The sequence below is a fragment of the Chiloscyllium punctatum genome, chromosome 2, assembly GCF_047496795.1.
Source record: "Chiloscyllium punctatum isolate Juve2018m chromosome 2, sChiPun1.3, whole genome shotgun sequence".
Lineage (NCBI taxonomy): Eukaryota > Metazoa > Chordata > Chondrichthyes > Orectolobiformes > Hemiscylliidae > Chiloscyllium > Chiloscyllium punctatum.
In genome coordinates, this window is record NC_092740.1 from 105,000,629 (window position 1) to 105,020,289 (window position 19,661).

Consider the following 19,661-nt stretch of genomic DNA (forward strand, 5'->3'; position numbering starts at 1 on the left):
CTGGGATTCTCTGGGAAGCCAGGGAAGAGATTGTAGAGCATTTGGTTTTGATATTTATGTTATCATTGTCTACAGGAATACTGCCAGAAGACTGGAGGATAGCAAATGTTCAAGAAGGGGAGTAGAGACAATCCTGGTAATTATAAACCAGTGAGCCTGACTTCAGTTGTGTGTTAAGTGTTGGAAAAGGTTATAAAAGATAGGATTTATAATCATCTAGAGAGGAATAAGTTCATTAGGGATAGTGTCAACATGGTTTTGTGAAGGGTAGGTCATGCCTCACAACACATATTGAGTTCTTTGCAGTGGTGACCAAACAGGTGGATAACGATAAAGCAGTTAATATGGTGTATATCGATTTCAGTAAGGCATTTGATAAGGTTCCCCACAGTAGGCTATTGCACAAAATACGGAACTGTGTGATTGAGAGTGATATCGTGGTTTGGATCTGAAATTGGCTAGTTAAAAGAAGATAGAGGGTGGTAGTTGAGAGGAAATGTTCATCCAGCAATTCAGTTACTAGTGGTGTACCGCAAGGATCTGTTTTGGGGCCACTGCTGTTTTGTCATTTTTATAAATGACCTAGATGAGGGTGCATCGAATAGTGTTGGATAGATGGGCTTCAGATTGGGTCCACAGGTCAGCACAACATCGAGGGCCAAAGGGCCTGTACTACACTGTAATGTTCCATGCTCTGTCGTCTATGGCTTCACCTTGCTGCCCACTCCCCTCTGTGGTGGTTTTCAAAATACTTTAGGGGTTTCTTAACCCAGTCTATAGGCGTACAGTGCACTATATAAAAACAGATTTTTGCTTTATTTTTCTTTCCAGGCTGCAAAGTACAATGCCAAATATATGGTGAATACTTGCCATATTCCCACTTTCTCCCTAAATCCCTTGATGCCTTTAAAACCTAAATACATTATTATCTTAATGCATGACAAATAAGAAAAGGATACTAATAAATGTGCAGAATAGCTGCATATATATGACAAATTAATTTCGCTACTTTAGTATTAATTTTCAAATGTATGCAGTAGTGTATCCAAGGAGGAAAAGGGAAGCACTTGCTATTTTTTGGAAAGTAAGTCTTTCAATGACTCACTAGCACAATAAGCAATCTCAGGATAAAGATTCACACAATCTTAAACGTAACAATGCAGAAATCATAAAGAGTAACATAAAAGTCCTCAAGTTCATTTCAAGAGTAACAGAATTTATAAGTCAAGAACTTAGTGCAAACCAAACTTATGAAATCTTGATGAGATCACACCTAGAAAACTGTTTTCTGTATGGGTTGGATTTTCCAAGCCACCCTTGAGTGTGGTGAAGGGTGAGTACCCTACATAGCACAATGCTATGCCACAGTGCACCCAACACTGCTCTACCAGGAATTTGCAAGTATCAGGGAAAGGGTTGGTTGTGCCACCTACCTGTGGCCCACAGAAGAGTCACCACAGTTCAGGTTTGATGGTTGATAAGAGAAGCTTGTGTTCCATATGCAGCCCGATATGTTTAAACCTGTCAATTGCTGGCCAAGGAAAAGGAGGTAAGGGTTCCTCATTTCCAGGCAGCAGTGCCAATCAAAGGCAGCTCCCCTCGGTTTTCGTCCCCGCATCTATCCTCTCCCCACCCTGTCCACATACCATTTGCCCCACCCCCCAAACCCCAACTACACCACCTCACTGGGGTCTCATCCAGAGCTTACACTGTTTTTCTGGGAGGTCCATCATTGCTATTCATTGAACCATAGAAAATAAGAGCAGCCTTTCAAGCCTACTCGACTATTCAGTATGATCATTGTTGATCCTTGATCTCCATGCCACATTCCCACTTTCTCCCTAAATCCCTTGATGCCTTTAAAACCTAAATTGAAAAATCGAAAAATTGACCTGTTCCTCCCAGATCTCCTGCAGCACTGGCAGTGGTTACCACACTTGGTGTCATTGCTGATACCATAGACCTGACAGCTTCCAATTGAATCACCTCACAATAATTCCTGTTGGCTGAAAAATTAAACAGAGTAAATTACACTTGAGTGGAGTCCAGCTTATCTGCAATATTAATGCTGGGCTGCAGGGAGCTGCACTGAGCATACAAACCATCCCAGTATTACAAAAAGATACTGGAAAAAGTTAAACACGATGTGGTGAAGTGCAGAATTGATCAGTTACAATAAATACCAAAGACTACATAAAAAGAGAAATCCAATAGGAAAGATATCTCAAATGTTGCAGGGTACATTAGGACTGAAAGAGGTTTTTATTTCAGGTGTTTGCAATACTAGGGAGTACATAAATAAGATAGTCCATAAAACCATAAGAAATAAGAGTGGAAGTATGGCCATTCGGCCCATCGGGTCCACGCCGCCATTCAATCATGGCTGATGGGCATTTCAGTGCCACTTACCCACACTCTCCCCGTATCCCCTAATTCCTTGTGAGATTACGAATTTATCAATCTCTGCCTTGAAGACATTTAACAGCCCGGCCTCCACTGTGCTCCGTGGCAATGAATTCCACAGGCCAATCACTCTGGCTGAAGGAATGTCTCCTCATTTCTGTTCTCAATTGACCCCCTCTAATTCTAAGGTTGTGCCCATGAATCCTAGTTTCCTGACAGAAACAATTTCCCAGCGTCCACCCTTTCTAAGCCATGCATTATCTTGTAAGTTTCTATTAGATCTCCCCTCAACCTTCTAAACTGTAAAGAATACAATCCCAGGATCCTCAGCCATTCATCATATGTTAGGCCTACCATTCCAGGGATCATCCCTGTGAATCTCCGCTGCACATGCTTCAGTGCCAGAATGTGGGGCGGGGACCAAAACTGGATGCAGTATTCTAAATGGGGCCAAACCAGAGCTTTATAAAGTGAAGCACATTACTGCTTTTACATTCCAACCCTCTTGAGATAATTGACAACATAACATTTGCTTTCTTAACCACGGACTTAACCTACACATCAACCTTTCCAGAATCCTGTACTAGCACTCCCAGTTCCCTTTGTACTTTGACTTTATGAATTTTTGCACCATTTATAAAATAGTCCATGCGTGTGTTCTTTTTTCCAAAGTGCAAGACCTCGCATTTGCTCTCATTGAATTTCATCAGCCATTTCTTGGACCATTTTCCCAAATTGTCTAAATCTTTCTGTAGCCTCCCCACCTCCTCAAAACCACCTGCCTGTCCACTTAATTTCGTATCATCGGCAAGCTTCACCAGAATGCCCCCAGTCTCTTCGTCCAGATCATTTATATATTAAGTGAACAGCTGCGGCCCCAACACTGAACCCTGCGGGACATCACTTGTCACCAGCTGCCATTCTGAAAAAGAACCTTTTATCTCAACTCTCTGCCTTCTGTCAGACAGCCAATCCTCAATCCATGCCAGTAGCTTACCTCGAACACCATGGGCCCTCACCTTACTCAGCAGCCTCCCGTGAGACATCTTATCAAAGGTCTTTTGGAAGTCTAGGTAGATAACATCTACCGGGTTTCCCTGCTCTAACCTACTTATTACCTCTTCAAAGAATTCCAACAGGTTTGTCAGGCACGACTTCACCTTACTAAATCCATGCTTACTTGTTCTAATTCGACTCTGCACTTCCAAGAATTTAGGAACCTCATCCTTAACAATGAATTCTAGAATTTTACCTACAACCCGAGGTTCGGCTAATCGGCCTATAATTTTCCATGATTTGTCTTAATCCTTTCTTGAACAAGGGGGTTACAACAGCGATTTTTCAACCATCTGGGACTTTCCCTGACTCCTGTGATTTTTGAAAGATTACAACCAACGCCTCCACTATTTCTTCAGCCACCTCCCTCAGAATGCTAGGATGTAGCCCATCGGAGCCAGGAGATTTATCAATTTCTAGACCTTTTAGCTTTTCAAATACTTTCTCCTTCATAATGTCTAGCATATTCAACTCTGCCCCGACTCTCCTTAATTGTTGGGATATTACTCATGTCTTCCACTGTGAAGACTGACACAAAATATTTATTAAGTTCTTCAGCCATTTCCTTATCTCTCATCACTAGCCTTCCTGCATCAATTTGGTCCTATCTCTACTTTTGCCACTCGTTTGCTTCTTATGTATTGAAAGAAACTTTTACTATCATTTCTAATGTTACTAGTTAGCTTACCTTCATACTTGATCCTCTCCTTCCTTATTTCTCTCTTTGTTAGTCCCTGTTTGGTTTTGTAGTCTTCCCAATCTTCTGATTTCCAGTGCTTTTAGCCACTTTACAGGCTCTGTCTTTTTCTGTGATACATTTCCACATTTCCTGAGTTCCTTCGTCAGCCATGTCTAATCCACCCCCCCACCCCCCCAGGGTAATCTTTCTTTTCTTTGGGATGTACCTCTATACTGTGTCCTCAATTACACCCAGAAACTCCTGCCATTGTTGCTCTACTGTCTTCCCCAGTAGGCTCTGCTTCCAGTCAATTTTTGTCAGTTCCTCTCTCATGCCCCTGTAATTACCTTTATTTAACTGTAACACCATTACATCCAATTTTGCCTTCTCTCTTTTGAACTGCAGACTGAATTCTACCACATTATGATCACTGCCTCCTAAGTGTTCCCTGATTTTAAGATCTTTTATAAAGTTTGGCTCGTTACACATTATTAAGTCCAAAATAGCCTGCTCTCTTGTGGGCTCCATCACAAAATCACCAGTAAGTCCACAAAGAAACATGAGAAATTAAACAGTAGTGAGAATGTGGAACTTGTTACCTGATATTAGTTGGACATTAACAGGAACATATAGACCTTGGAGTGCAGGTTCATTGTTCCTTGAGTCTCAGGTAGATAGGATAGTGAAAAAGGCATTTGGTATGTTTTCCTTTATTGGTCAGAGCATTGAGTATAGGAGTTGGGAGGTCATGTTGTGGCTGTCAGGGCAATGTTCAGGCCACCTTTGGAATATTGTATGCAATTCTAGTCTCCGTCCTATAGGAAGGGTGCTGTGAAACTTGAAAGGGTTCAGAAAAGGTTTACATAGATTTTGCCAGGTTTAGAGGGTTTGAGCTATTGTGAGAGGCTGAATAAACTGGTGCTGTTTTCCCTAGACCATCAGAAACTGGGGTCACCTTATAGAGGGTTTATAGAGGGGCATAGATAGGGTAAATAGACAAAGTCTTTTCCCTGGAGTGGGAGAGTCCAGAACTAGACTGCATAGGTTTAGGGTGAGAGGGGAAAGATTTAAAAGAGACCTAAGGGGCAACATTTTCATACAAAGGGTGCTGCATATATAGAATGAGCTGCCAGAGGAAGTACAATTACAACGTTTAAAAGGTATCTGAATGGGCATATGAATAGGAAGGATTTAGAGGGATATAGGCAAATGGGACTAGGAGGATATCTAGTTGGCATGGACGAGTTGGATTGAAGGGTCTGTTTCTGTGCTATACATCTCTATGACTCTATTAACATTAACATCCCAAATGAGCTGATTGTCCAGGGTGGCAATATGGCTCAGTGGTTAGCACTGTGGCATCTGAACACCAGGGACCCAGGTTCGATTCCACCCTCAGGCAAGTCCTGTTTGCACATTCTCTCTGTGTCTGTGAGGATTTCCTCACACAGTCCATGCTAAGTTGCCCATAGATCCCCAAATATGCTGGCTAGTTGGATTAGCCATGGTAAATGCAGGGTTATAGGAGTAGGGTGGATGGATCAAAGTGGGATGCTTTTCAGAGCCATGAACCCGAAGGGCCAAATGACCTGCTTTTGCACTGGAGGGATTCTATGATTCGATGGAATATTGTGTGCAATATTCCGACACTTTCGGAAGGATGTGATTGCTTTCGATAAGGTACAAAGGAAATTCATGAAGACGTTGTATGGGGTCGAGCAATTCGATTGTGTTTTCCTTAGAGCAGAGAAGGCTGAAGGGGGTTATGATTGAGTTATGTGGGGCGTAGATAAGGAGAAACATTTGCCCCAAGGACAAGGGTCAAAAACCAGTGGGAATAATTTTAAGGTAAGAACCAAGTTTGGAGGAGTAATGAAGAGTGTATCTGGCACTCACTGCCTAAAACTGTTTCCTGTGGAAGGTTAAAAATCATAGAACACCAGGTTATAGTCGAACAAGTTTATTTCGTGCTTCCAAATAAACGTGTTGGTCTATAACCTGGTCTTGTGTGATTTTTAACCTTGTCCACCCCAGTCCAACATCGGCTCCTCCAAATCCTGTGGTAGGGGTAGGAACCCTCAAGACATTTGACACAGCATTAATGCATTTTAAAGTGTAGCTGAATAAAGAATCATAAAATAAAAAGGAAGATTTGTATTTATGCAGCCCTTTTAATGAACTCAGGATATCTTTCATTATGCAATGTAGGAAATTTGGCAGTCAGTTTGTCTACAGTAAATTCACATGAACATTTATGTGATTATTGTCAGATCATCTGTTTATTGGTGATAATGGATTAAGGGTCAGGATACCAGAATAACTCTGTTTGTCGTCTCTGAAATATTATCATGGAATCTTTTATATCCAGCTGAGCAGACAAATTGGGACTTGCATAATGTTGTATCTGTGAGACAGTATTTCCATTGATGCCACACTCCCTCAGTACTGCAAGAGAGGGACAACTTTGATTTTTCTTTCTAAGCCCTGAATTGGGGTTTGAACCCTGAACTTTGGAACTTAGATTATGATGAATTGAGCCACGTTTAACTAATAGGTTGCTGACATCAGATGTGGTCGTGTGGCTGCATACATGTATTAAGCAAATAGATTTACTTCTGTTGTGTGAAATTCATTATAACTTTTTGTACATCAGAGATATGCAGCTAAACTCGACACTGGGCTTCACATCTGTGACTCTGCAAAATGACTGTCTTCCTGGGCAGAAGCGTGAGGGCAAAATAATGCAGGAAGTCACAGGAACAGAAATAGAGTGGCACTAAATTAAAAAGGAGAAGCTCTGACAAGTATTGTTTTTGCTATGACTTTAAATAGAAGTATGTAAATTAAAAATCAACTTTGCTAACTGGCTGACCTTAGTGTCAACGTAGCTGAGTGTTTCTTCGTGATGTTGTATATGCTCTGAAGTTAGTTTTAAAGGTTGAGAAAGTATCATGTGTTTAAAACGTTACATTTATTCATATTACGCATCCTGAAGTGAAAACTACTTAACAGACTAATGGTATTCTGCAGCACGTGCCTTGTCGAGTTGAGCAGTGGAGGCGGAGTAAAACTGTTCTGTAGTGTTGTAGTTTACAACCTTAATTAATCTACAGGCTTTTCCCAGGTTACAAACACCCGACTTACGACTGCCAGTACTTACGAACCAACCTCTGTAAAGCCTATTATTTTTAAAAAGTCGAGTCAAATACAATGGTTTGTACTAACGAATAAGCAGACTACTTTGCAGATGTTCAAAACACTGTCGTTACATTTATTATTACTGTATTATTCTATTTAAGATGTTTTAGGTAAAATATATACTATATACTAAGACAAATATTTGACTAATTGACGCTAGAAGTGAACCATATGTCACTGTTTGGAGTTACGTACAAATTTGGCTTTCGAACAGATTTAAAAAGGGAAGGTGGGGACTTCCTGTATTTCATCTGTGGATATAAATGCATGGCAACAGTGTTTTGATTTTTTGTTGCTGAGAGAACATTTTTTAAGACAAGGTAAATGCTGGCAATATGAATCCCAACTCCAGTCAGTCCACTCTGGGTTTAAATGATGCAGACTAGGGCTGGAGGAAGCAATTCCCAGCAAGCAAGTTGACATTTAAATATTACAGTGAAGCTGTACCTTAATTTTAACCTATGTCTCGACTTTGCTCTAATTTTGCTGGGTATTCCGGGCCTTGAGAAAGTTAGTGAGGATGAAGTAGATAAGTATGTTTCCATTGCTAGATTCCATTGATTAAGGGATTATAGGACCCTGGAATAACCTTGCAAAAATGTCATGGAGCTGCTTTTTACTGGGCATAAATAGAACGGTGCGGAAAAATTTAAGTGAGAAGGCCAGAATACTTAGAGAAAAACATGAGGAGCAGACTGACTAGCATTGAGTGAGAGAAATAATGGCACAGTTTTTCCATAAACACTATGATTAGAGATTTGTACTTCTCTATATATCATATCTTTTCACAGCAGAGAGTGGCGCGAGCTGGGCGGAAGTGAAGTTGGAGTGCAGAGCTGGTCAGGAAGGTAAGTGATTGATATTTAAGAACTTACCTCGACGCCAACGGTCTTTTCGCAGCAGAGAGCGGCGCGAGCTGTGCAGAAGTGAAGTTGGAGCGCAGAGCTGGTCGGGAAGGTAAGTGATGATATTAAAGACCTTACCTCGACGCCAGTGGTCTTTTTGCAGCAGAGAGCGGCACGAACTGGGCGGAAGTGAAGTTGGAGCGCAGAGCTGGTCGGGAAGGTATGTGATTGATATTTAAGAACTTACCTCGACGCCAACGGTCTTTTCGCAGCAGAGAGCGGCGCGAGCTGTGCAGAAGTGAAGTTGGAGCGCAGAGCTGGTCGGGAAGGTAAGTGATGATATTAAAGACCTTACCTCGACGCCAGTGGTCTTTTTGCAGCAGAGAGCGGCGCGAACTGGGCGGAAGTGAAGTTGGAGCGCAGAGCTGGTCGGGAAGGTATGTGATTGATATTTGAGTGGGCGTATTCTAGATCCCAGGCCCTACAAGTAGGGCCTCCCTCCCATCCTCCTCCTCTAACCTAACTTTAAAGTCTACAGGTAAGCTACTCAGTGTTCTTGTTTTGGAGACTAACTGTAGAGTAATGGCAGCACAGGCGGTGGAATGTTCCTCCTGCAGGATGTTTGAGGTAGGGATGACCACCGATGCTCCTGCTGACTTCATCTGCAGGAAATGCAGTCAGCTCCTGCTCCTCACAGAACGCGTTAGGGAACTGGAACTGGAGTTGGATGAACTGAGGATTATTTGAGAGGCTGAGAGGGTGATAGATAGAAGCTACAGGGACGTAGTTACGCCAGAGAACAGAGGTAGCTGGGTAACAGTTAGAGGTGGGAAGGGGAGGAAGCAGGCAGTGCAGGGATCCCCTGTGGTCGTTCCCCTCGACAATAAGTATACCGATTTGGATACTGTTAGGTGGGACAGCCTAGCAGGGGTAAGCTGCAGTGACCGGGTCTCTGGCATGAGGTCCGGCTCTGAGGCTCAGAAGAGAAAGGGGGAGAGGAGGAGAGCACTAATTATAGGAGACTCTATAGTTAGAGGGACGGACAGGCGGTTCTGTGGACATGGACGAGACTCTCGGATGGTTTGTTTCCTCCCGGGTGCCAGGGTCCAAGATGTCTCGGACCGTGTCCTCAAAATCCTTAAGGGAGAGGGTGTGCAGCCAGAAGTGGTGCACGTTGGCGCCAATGACATAGGTAGGAAGAGAGGTGGGGAGGTCATTCAGGAGCTCAGGGAGTTAGGCTGGAAGCTAAAAGCTAGGACAGACAGAGTCGTCATCTCTGGATTGTTGCCGGTGCCACGTGACAGTGAGGCAAGGAATAGGGAAAGAGTGCACTTGAACACGTGGCTGCAAGGATGGTGTAGGAGGGAGGGCTTCAGATATTTGGACAATTGGACTGCATTTTGGGAAGGTGGGACCTGTACAAGCAGGGCGGGTTGCACCTGAACCAGAAGGGCACCAATATCCTGGGGGGTAGGTTTGCTAGCACTGTTCGGGGGGTTTAAACTAATTTGGCAGGGGGATGGGATCCGGACTTGTAGTCCAGCAAGTAGGTTAGCTGTTTGTCAGGATGTCCAAGAATGTAGGGAGGCTGTGGAAATGGTAGCACTGACAGGGAATAATTGCGGACACAGAGATGGGTTCAAGTGTGTATACTTCAACGCAAGGAGTATCAGAAATAAGGTGTGTGAACTTAAGGCATGGATTGGTACTTGGGACTACGATGTTGTGGCCATCACAGAAACATGGATAGATGAGGGACAGGAATGGTTGTTGGAGGTTCCTGGTTTAGATGTTTCAGTAAGATTAGGGAGGGTGGTAAAAAAAGGAGGGGTTAATTAGAAATGGTATAACGGCTGCAGAAAGACAGTTCGAGGAGAATCTGTCTTTGGAGGTAGTCTGGGCTGAAGTCAGAAATAGGAAAGGAGCAGTCACCTTGTTGGGTGTTTACTATAGGCCCCCCAATAGCAGCAGAGATGTGGAGAAACAGATTGGGAAACAGATTTTGGAAAGGTGCAGAAGCCACAGGGTAGTAGTCATGGGCGATTTCAACTTCCCAAATATTGATTGGAAGCTCTTTAGATCAAGTAGATTGGATGGGGCGGTGTTTGTGCAGTGTGTCCAGGAAGCTTTTCTAACTCAGTATGTAGATTGTCCAACCAGAGGGGAGGCCATATTGGATTTGGTATTTGGTAACGAACCGGGACAAGTGATAGGCTTGTTAGTGGGTGAACATTTTGTTGATGGTGACCACAATTCTGTGACTTTCACCTTGATTATGGAGAGAGATAGGTGCGTGCAACAGGGTAGGTTTTACAATTGGGGGAAGGGTAAATACGATGCTGTAAGACAGGATCTGAGGAGCATAAGTTGGGAGCATAGGCTGTCAGGGAAGGATGTCGTGGAAATGTGGAACTTTTTCAAGGAACAGATACGACGTGTCCTTGATATGTATGTACCTGTCAGGCAGGAAAGAGATGGTCGTGTGAGGGAACCTTGGTTGACGAGGGAGGTTGAATGTCTAGTAAAGAGGAAGAAGGAGGCTTACATAAGTCTGAGGAAACAAGATTCAGACAGAGCATTGGAGGGATACAGGATAGCCAGAAGGGAGCTGAAGAAAGGAATTAGGAGAGCTAAGAGACGGCATGAAAAATCTTTGGCAGATAGGATCAAGGATAACCCCAAGGCATTTTATGTGTATGTGAGAAACATGAGAATGATGAGAACGAGGGTAGGTCCGATCAAGGACAGTAGTGGGAGACTGTGTATTGAGTCGGAAGAGATAGGAGAGGTCTTGAATGAGTACTTTTCTTCAGTATTTACAAAGGAGAGGGACCGTATTGTTGAAGACGAGAGTGTGAAATGGACTGGTAAGCTAGAAGAGATACTTGTTAGGAAGGAAGATGTGTTGGGCATTTTGAACAACCTGAGGATAGACAAGTCCCCCGGGCCTGACGGGATATTTCCTAGGATTATGTGGGAAGCAAGAGAGGAAATTTCAGAGCCGTTGGCAATGATCTTTTCATCTTCACTGTCAACGGGGGTGGTACCAGGTGACTGGAGAGTGGCGAATGTTGTGCCCCTGTTCAAAAAAGGGAATAGGGATAACCCTGGGAATTAGTTAGTCTTACTTCGGTGGTAGGCAAAGGAATGGAAAGGGTACTGAGGGATAGGATTTATGGCTATCTGGAAAGACACTGCTTGATTAGGGACAGCCAGCACGGATTTGTGAGGGGTAAAAGTCTTATTGAATTCTTTGAGGAGGTGACCAAGCATGTGGATGAGGGTAGAGCAGTGCATGTAGTGTACATGGATTTTACTAAGGAATTTGATAAGGTTCTCCATGGTAGGCTTATGCAGAAAGTGAGGAGGCATGGGCGAGAGGGAAATTTGGCCAGTTGGATAGAAAACTGGCTAATCGGTCGAAGTCAGAGAGTGGTGGTAGATGGTAAATATTCAGCCTGGAGGCCAGTTACAAGTGGAGTTCCGCAGGGGTCAGTTCTGGGTCCTCTGCTGTTTGTAATTTTTATTAATGACTTGGAAGAGGGAATTGAAGGGTGGGTCAGTAAATTTGCAGATGATATGAAGATTGGTGGAGTTGTGGATAGTGAGGAGGGCTGTTGTCAGCTGCAAAGGGCCTTAGATATGATGCAGAGCTGGGCTGAGGAGTGGCAGATGGAGTTCAACCCTGCCAAGTGTGAGGTTGTCCATTTTGGAAGGACCAAATAAGAATGCGGAATACAGGGTTAACGGTAGGGTTCTTAGTAAGGTGGAGGAGCAGAGGGATCTTGGGGTCTATGTTCATAGATCTTTGAAAGTTGCCACTCAAGTGGATGGAGCTTGTAAGAAGGCCTATGGTGTATTAGCGTTCATTAGCAGACAGATTGAATTCAAGAGTCGTGAAGTGATGTTGCAGCTGTACAGGACCTTGGTTAGGCCACATTTGGAGTACTGTGTGCAGTTCTGGTCGCCTCACTTTAGGAAAGATGTGGAAGCTTTGGAGAGGGTGCAGAGAAGATTTACCAGGATGTTGCCTGGAATGGAGTATAGGTTGTATGAGGATAGGTTGAGAGTGCTAAGCCTTTTCTCATTGGAACAGCGAAGGATGAGGGGTGACTTGATAGAGGTTTATAAGATGATCAGCGGAATAGATAGAGTAGACAGTCAGAAACTTTTTCCCCAGGTACAAAGTGTTACAAGGTGACATAAATTTAAGGTGAAGGGTGGAAGGTATAGGGGAGATGTCAGGGGTGGGTTCTTTACCCAGAGAGTGGTGGGGGCATGGAATGCGCTGCCCGTGGGAGTGACAGAGTCAGAATCATTGGTGACCTTTAAGCAGCAATTGGATAGGTACTGGATGGGTGCTTAAGCTATGACAAATGTTCGGCACAACATCGTGGGCCAAAGGGCCTGTTCTGTGCTGTATTGTTCTATGTTCTATGTTCTATATATTGTAGTGTGTAGTCTTAATATGTTACAAATAGTGTTCTGAAGAAGCCTAATCCTGAAGACAGTTTCGACCTTGACTCCTCCTTGTTCATTTTGTCTTAAATCCAAACTTCTCGATGTCAGCCATTGCTTTCACCCTGTCTCTAATTTATCATCCAACTCATTGTGTTCTGGAATACGGCGATGATCACAGAGTTGTTCCAGCTCGCAAGGAGCCATTTGGCCCGTCATGCCTGAACCAGTTCTTCAAGCAAACATCATTACTTAGTGCCAACTTTCTGCCTTTTCCCCATATCCTTGTTCACTAATTCTATCTGAATAAAATCATCCAGTGGCCTCTTACCATTAAATAACAACAACATGGTTACCTGTGGAATGGACTGTCAAATTATTGTTATCATATTTGCCTCAAAAGTTATAGCTACCATGTCTTTTTGTCTTTTTCACAATATCATAGTTGAGACTTAAAATAATAATTTGGCAGGGACCTATTGGTCCAGTTCAGCTCATTGAGTGTCTTAGACCCAATCTTTAATAATAAATGAATCTTAACAGCTTGCGACAAATCTTTGAACCAATCTATTCTCTTCTTGAGTTAAAACAAAATCAGTGGCGGGTGTGTGGGACTTTTCAGAAAGAGTGGGATATAAAAACAAACTAAAAAGTTGTGAAATATGTAATTGAGAGAAGTAAGGAACAAATAAGTTAATGAGACGTGGCAACACAGGAGGAGTAAGAGACACTGAATTCAATAGTGAGAAACATTGTAGGAAATAAATTTTTAAAATATCAGAACTACTCAGGTGGCGTAGTCATACAGAAGTGGTTAGAACAAGCATCATGTTATTTTAGCATAACTCATAACTTATGAATTCTAATTAAGCTTGTATTTGAATGTAGAAGAATTCATTAAATAAAATTTAAAATGTGCTACTGTCCAGTTGTTCCATGGATCTTTGTTGAATTGGACTTGAGCTTTCGGATTATAATACTAAATCTGATCAGTATAATGTGTTTGACAAGTTGCACATTGTAAAGTAATAGTTGTTGGAACAATGCCAAGAACAATGATGCCAAGTAATTGGTGTCTGAATGATTCATATTTTGTAACTTTCACATTGAAAATTAAAGTGCTTCCAAACTCGAGAGTACTAAGAACCTGGTTGATTCGTGGCCCACAGGAAGGACAGGTGAAATACATTTCACACCATTTCTTTGGCCAAGAGTCCTTTCCCCTTCTCACAGACCCCTTCACCCAGCTCCAACATTCCCTCCACCTGAACCCATCCCTTTGGCCTTTTACCTGCACTCGATCTGTTCATTGAGAACTTTCAACGTGACGTTGGTTGCCTCAATTTCTCTGCCGCACTCACCCAATCCAACATATCTCCCTTCAAACTGACTGTACTCTGTGCACTTAGATCCAACCCTGACTTTGTTATTAAGCCTGCCGATAAGGGTGGTGCTGTTATAGTTTGATGTACTGACCGCTACATTAGAGGCTGAGTGTCAGCTCTCCGATACCTCCTCCTATCATCCCCAGGATTTCAACACAGTGACAATGAAAGATCAATGATATATTTTCAAGTCAGGGTGGTGAGTGGCTTGGAGGGAAACTTGGAGGTGCTGGTGTTCCCATGTATTTGCTGCCATTGTCCGTTTAGGTGATAGAGGTCATGGCTGGAAGGTAAAATGTTTTAATTTGTAATTGAAATCTTTGCCTGAGCATCAGATGTTTAATGGCCTAAAATGGAATGGTGAACACTCAGACTTTCTAACCCTAAAGCGATTTATTCTAAATTGCTTTATACTTGCTTTTCTTTCTCCTACCCCAGTTTTTCTGAATCATAGTCAAGAGAATTTGAGTTCTGTTATTTCCACAGTATGACTGACATTATTGATGGAATGTTTTCCTGGTTATTTTTCCCATTTTTTTTCTTTCAAAGTGTTAATGTTTAATCTGTGGTTAATGCATCCTTGAGCAGTATAATTTGACCAGATTTGAGGACAGGACGCAAGACATTAACTCTGATTTTCCTTCACAGATGCTGCCAGACATGCTGAGCTTTTCCAGCAACTTCTGTTTTTGTTTCTGATTTATAGCAACTGTAGTTCTTTTGGTTGTCATTTGAACAGTTTCCTGCAGAGGGATTTGAGATTACATTCTGCATTGGAGCTGTACCTCTCATCCTCATTTTGTTGCTACATTATGCATTTGCCATGGCCACTAAATATAAAATACTCTAGTACAAACTCTGATGTTATTTTGCAGCAGGATAATTTGGTTTATGATGTAATGTGATGTCTAGCATCTTTGCTGTTGAAGTCAGTATATATTTTGGTAGGGAGGAAGAGTCACAGGCCAGAGAGACCTCATTTCCAAAGCGAGGTCAATCAGAGAATGTTTGTGCTGGTGAATAAGTATACTTTCTTATAAGAAAGACTGTTTTTAATGCAATTATTCTGGAATATTTGATGTTCTAATATTATGAGCCTTCTCTGTGCCACTCTTGGATTAAGGAAAGCTAGCTTTGCAAATGTTCAAATGACAAAAATAAATGTTTTGTCGCTCAACCAATCATTTTAAAGAAGTGTAGTCCTGCTGAGCACCTTTTAAACAGTTTGTCAAGTTTGTTGATACAGTCACCATGGCACGAAAGCACTGTTTCATGTAATGTACGATTGAGGTTTGCAACTTTGTCCCAGAAAGGGCTGTGGCTCAGTTGAAATCTTCTCTCCTGAAATTCATACATTTTGTAAGGCAAACATATCAAAGGGTATAGGGCAAAGGCAAGAGGTACAATGGAGATAGAGTTGGAGGTTGTAGACTTAGGTAGTAGGCTGCAATTGCATTTGAGTGGCACTGAGGTGAGAGAGATTGGGTTTAGGATGTACATCCTGATTGCTAGTTGCTCTGCTTCACTGAACGTCACAACTTCAAATTAGACATTGCACAGGAAATGCTTAAGAAGCATCTACATGAGCACTTAACATTCCAGAGCTTAGTAAGCTAGGAACCAAGTGCAGATAAATAGGATTAGTATTTGTTAGTTGTCAAGGACCTGGTAGGCTGAGGTGCCTGCTTCTGTATGACTCTATGCCTCTGTGAAATAGCTGACTCAAATTCAACTAGTGTTTCGTAGACTCATAAATGTTTACAGCACAGAAGGAGGCCATTGGGCACCGTCTGCACCAGTGAACAAAAATCTGACTACATTAATTCTGTTTTATACCACTTGGCCTGTACCCATTTAGGTTATGGCAACACAGATATTTAAATGTTTCCACAGTTTGTGATTGAACCACACATTCAGACAGTGTCTCCAGACTCTCACCACTCTGGTGAGCAAAATATCTCAACTCTGCTCTCAACCTTATATCTGGTTATTGTCCTCTCTACTCATGGAAAAAGAGCTTTTCTATCATTATATCTATGCTGTTTATAATCTCTGTCAGGTTCCTTCTCAAGCTTCACTGCTGCAATGTAAACAGCCTTGGCCTATCCAAACTTTTCTCATAGCTCAGATCCTCGAGCGAAGGCAACATTTTGATGAATCTCCACTGCACCATCTTTCCTATAATGTGGTGACCAGAATGACACATAGTATTCCAGCTGTAGCTTAAACAATATTTTATTGCAATTTTGCACAACCGGAGTGCTCTTATTTTCTTGTAACTTGTTTAATTAAGGTATGTATTTCATCTTATCAACTTGCCCTGCCAACATCAGAGATCCATGGAAATGAACACCAAAGTCTCTCTAATCTTCATTACTTCTAGTTTCTTATATTCACGGTGTAATCCCTTGCCTTGCTTTCTCTCTCAAAGTGCATTTCTTCACACATTTCCAGGTTAAATTACATTTAACACCGATCTCCCCACCTGACCAGTATATTGATATCCTTCTTCAGTTTATTGCTATTCAGCTCATTACTTACCATCCATCAAATTTTTGTATCATTGATCAGAACCACTACATTTGAGTCATAAACAATCAGAAAATGTACAAGGCCCCAGCACTGAGCGCTATGGAATCTCACTGGAAACAGACTGCCAATCACAAGTGAGGCAGATTTTCTGTAGCATATTCCACTTTTTAGAATCCCAGCATCAGTGATGGTTAACTTTGTCTGCAAAGTGAGATCTGGTCGCAGAAAGAAAAGCTGGAGAAACTCAGCAGATTTGGCAGCATCTGTGGAGAGGAAACAGAGTTAATGTTTTATGTTCAATGACCCTTCTTCAGGACTGATTGTGGCTAGAAAAGGATTGCATATATGCTGAAGATGGAGTGGTGGGCAGGAGAGGAATAATGGCCATCATTCGCAGCTATTGATTCTCCGAGAATGACTTTTACCAATTCACTTAACTGTTCAATCACTGTTCGCTTTGTCTCTGCTGGGGGAGGGGGGTCACCTCTACCTATTGTTTATTCCTACCCCATTCCCCACCCCAGCTTCAGCAGGTATTATGATCTACAAGGAGAAAGTGAGGACTGCAGATGCTGGAGATCAGAGCTGAAAATGTGTTGCTGGAAAAGCGCAGCAGGTCAGGCAGCATCAAAGGAGCAGGAGAATCGATGTTTTGGACATAAGCCCTTCTTATGCCCGAAACGTCGATTCTCCTGCTCCTTTGATGCTGCCTGACCTGCTGCACTTTTCCAGCAACACATTTTCAGCTCTTTTCTTAGCTACAATCAATTCTGAAGAACAGTCACTGGACCTGAATTGTTAACTCTGCTTCCTCGCCACAAATGCTGAGTTTCTCAAACAATTTCCGTTTTGTTTCAGATTTCAGATTTCTAGCATCCACAGTTCTTTGTTTTTTTTTGGAGGAGAGAGAGAGATTGGAAACCGCGGATTTCAGAGGAATGTCCAAAATGGTCTTGAAGAAAGGTTATCAATTTAGTAGCAAATAAATTATGAATCTATGACTGTTAGCGCAGAGACTAGCTAATCTAAATTATCAAACAGGGAAGAAGGATTTTCATCTTTGTCAAGTACAAAACATGGTATTCCAAGCTGAAAGCATATTTACTCATCTCTTGTCCTACGCCTCATCCAATCACCAATGTACATTGTTTACTTTGCATATCAACATGTTAATTGCATCTGCTTGCTGTAGAGTGAATAATATTAGAGAACTTTATTGTGCACACAGAGGAGATTGGAGGCCATCATGTCAGTGCTGGCTTCTTCCTATAACGTGTGGTCATCAAAAGAAATTCACAAATTACTCACCAAACAGAAGAAGGAAGAGTGAGTGCTGTGCTTGGCTGTACTTCACAATCACATCACTGTATTTACTGAGTTAGTAACAGCTGTTTAGATTCAATATCATGCTGCGCTTCTGAGGAGCAAATGTTTGGTTATTTGATCAGAAAGAGAATATTCCGTTGACTTTATATGGATGCTCAGTATATATGCTGCTTTTATTTTTAGATTCTTTGGAAAAAAATGCCATAAGACCCACTATGCTGCCTGCATGGAAACTGAGAAATAATTGTTCACTGGAGTATAGTTGTTTTTTATTAGGATGATAAGTTCATGAATTGCAAACAGAAAGATAGAAAATATGAATAAGGTGGCTTTTCATTTTAGCTGGTGCACCGGGTACATTATATTTTCCATCTAAGCAATTTGTTCAAATAATTCTGTCTGGGCTGTTTAACTTATGTGTTCAATTGACACCTCATTCTCAGTTGTTAAATGTATCCTAACCAGTTCCATCAATTTCTATTAGCTTCAATGAATTAACAGAGGGACAAGGAAACAAGGATAGAAGTTAGAGGAGTGTTTTCACAGATGGTGGGGAGTCACACTAATTGACCACTGCTGTGACCTCAGGACCCCTGCTGCCTCTGGGAGTTTGTAATGTTCAAGAGAAACGAGAATGTGCAAAGTAATTTCTTAAAAGAAGGAAACAGAAAATGAATGATCTCCTAAATTTGCTACTCCTAATCCCAGAATTATTGAGAAAACTGAAAGAACTGCAGACGCTGCAAGTCAGAGACAAAAAATAGATATTATTAGAAAAGCACAGGGAGGAACGGTCATTCAATCCGAAATATTAACTCTGATTTCTTTCCACTGATGCTGCCAGATCTGCTGAGCTTTTCCAGCAGTTTTTAATTTTGTCCCAGTATTATTAATGTTTACTAATGTTTGTTTAGAGATGTTCGTACACACCTCTGGAGCAGGTGGGATTTGCACACTATCAATGCACCACAAAAGCCCTGCCTGGAATGATATTGACTTGAAGAAATGACCTCACCTTTGACTTTCATTTATGCTTTTTCATGCTTATCATTTATGGATTTACTAAAATATGTAATTAAAATATCTTCTGTAACAATGACTCTGAACTTCGAGTTGCATGCAACTTCAGTACTCCATTCTGATCGCATGTCAACATTGTTGTCGAAGGTCTCTTGCAGTGCTCCAGTGAAACTCAACACAAGCTGTAGGAACAACACCTCAGGTTCTACTTAGATACATCACAGCCTTCAGGACTCAATATCTGTTTTAACAATTTTTGAACATTAACACTCAATTTCTGGTCTGTTACACTGCCCCAGGTCCAATCATGAAGTGGGTTGCTTTCAGTACACCCAACCCATTATCAATTACTAAGTCCCCACTTTGTAGCTTCTCTTCTTCCTGGCTTACTATCTACAATACCTTTGCCTGCCCATTCTTTTTTCTCCATTCTCCATCTCCAACTACCCACTTACCCCATTTCCTCCTAACCCCATAATCACCTTTTCCTAGCTGCTTCCCATTCTGAAGAAAAGTCAAAGGATTCAGAACATTAATTGTTTTCTCTCCAAAGATGTTTTCAGACGTGCTGAGTTTCTCCACGCATTTCTGTTTTGTTTGTTTCACATCTAAAATGTTTTGTTTTATCATAAAAATACTATACTTCTGAGTAACTGAAGTCACATTAAGAGAGGTAAAATGAAAAATTTAGGGTTGCAAATGGACAAGAGAGTTCTGTTTGAAGTATGTATCTTAATTCTGAATAACTTTCTTTTTAAT

At 41.8% G+C, this 19,661-nt stretch overlaps 1 protein-coding gene across 5 annotated transcripts in view; it reads left to right on the top strand.

Moving 5' to 3' along the window:
- zdhhc21 (zDHHC palmitoyltransferase 21) overlaps nucleotides 1-19,661 on the top strand; it is a 135,726-nt gene that overhangs the window by 61,961 nt on the left and 54,104 nt on the right. The window contains exon 4 of one of the 5 annotated variants that reach the window (XM_072586900.1): nucleotides 8,128-8,184. The exons of the other annotated variants lie outside the window; for them this stretch is intronic. Coding sequence (XP_072443001.1) covers nucleotides 8,128-8,184 — 57 coding nt within the window. The remainder of the gene's footprint in view (nucleotides 1-8,127; nucleotides 8,185-19,661) is intronic. 5 annotated transcript variants of the gene reach the window in all.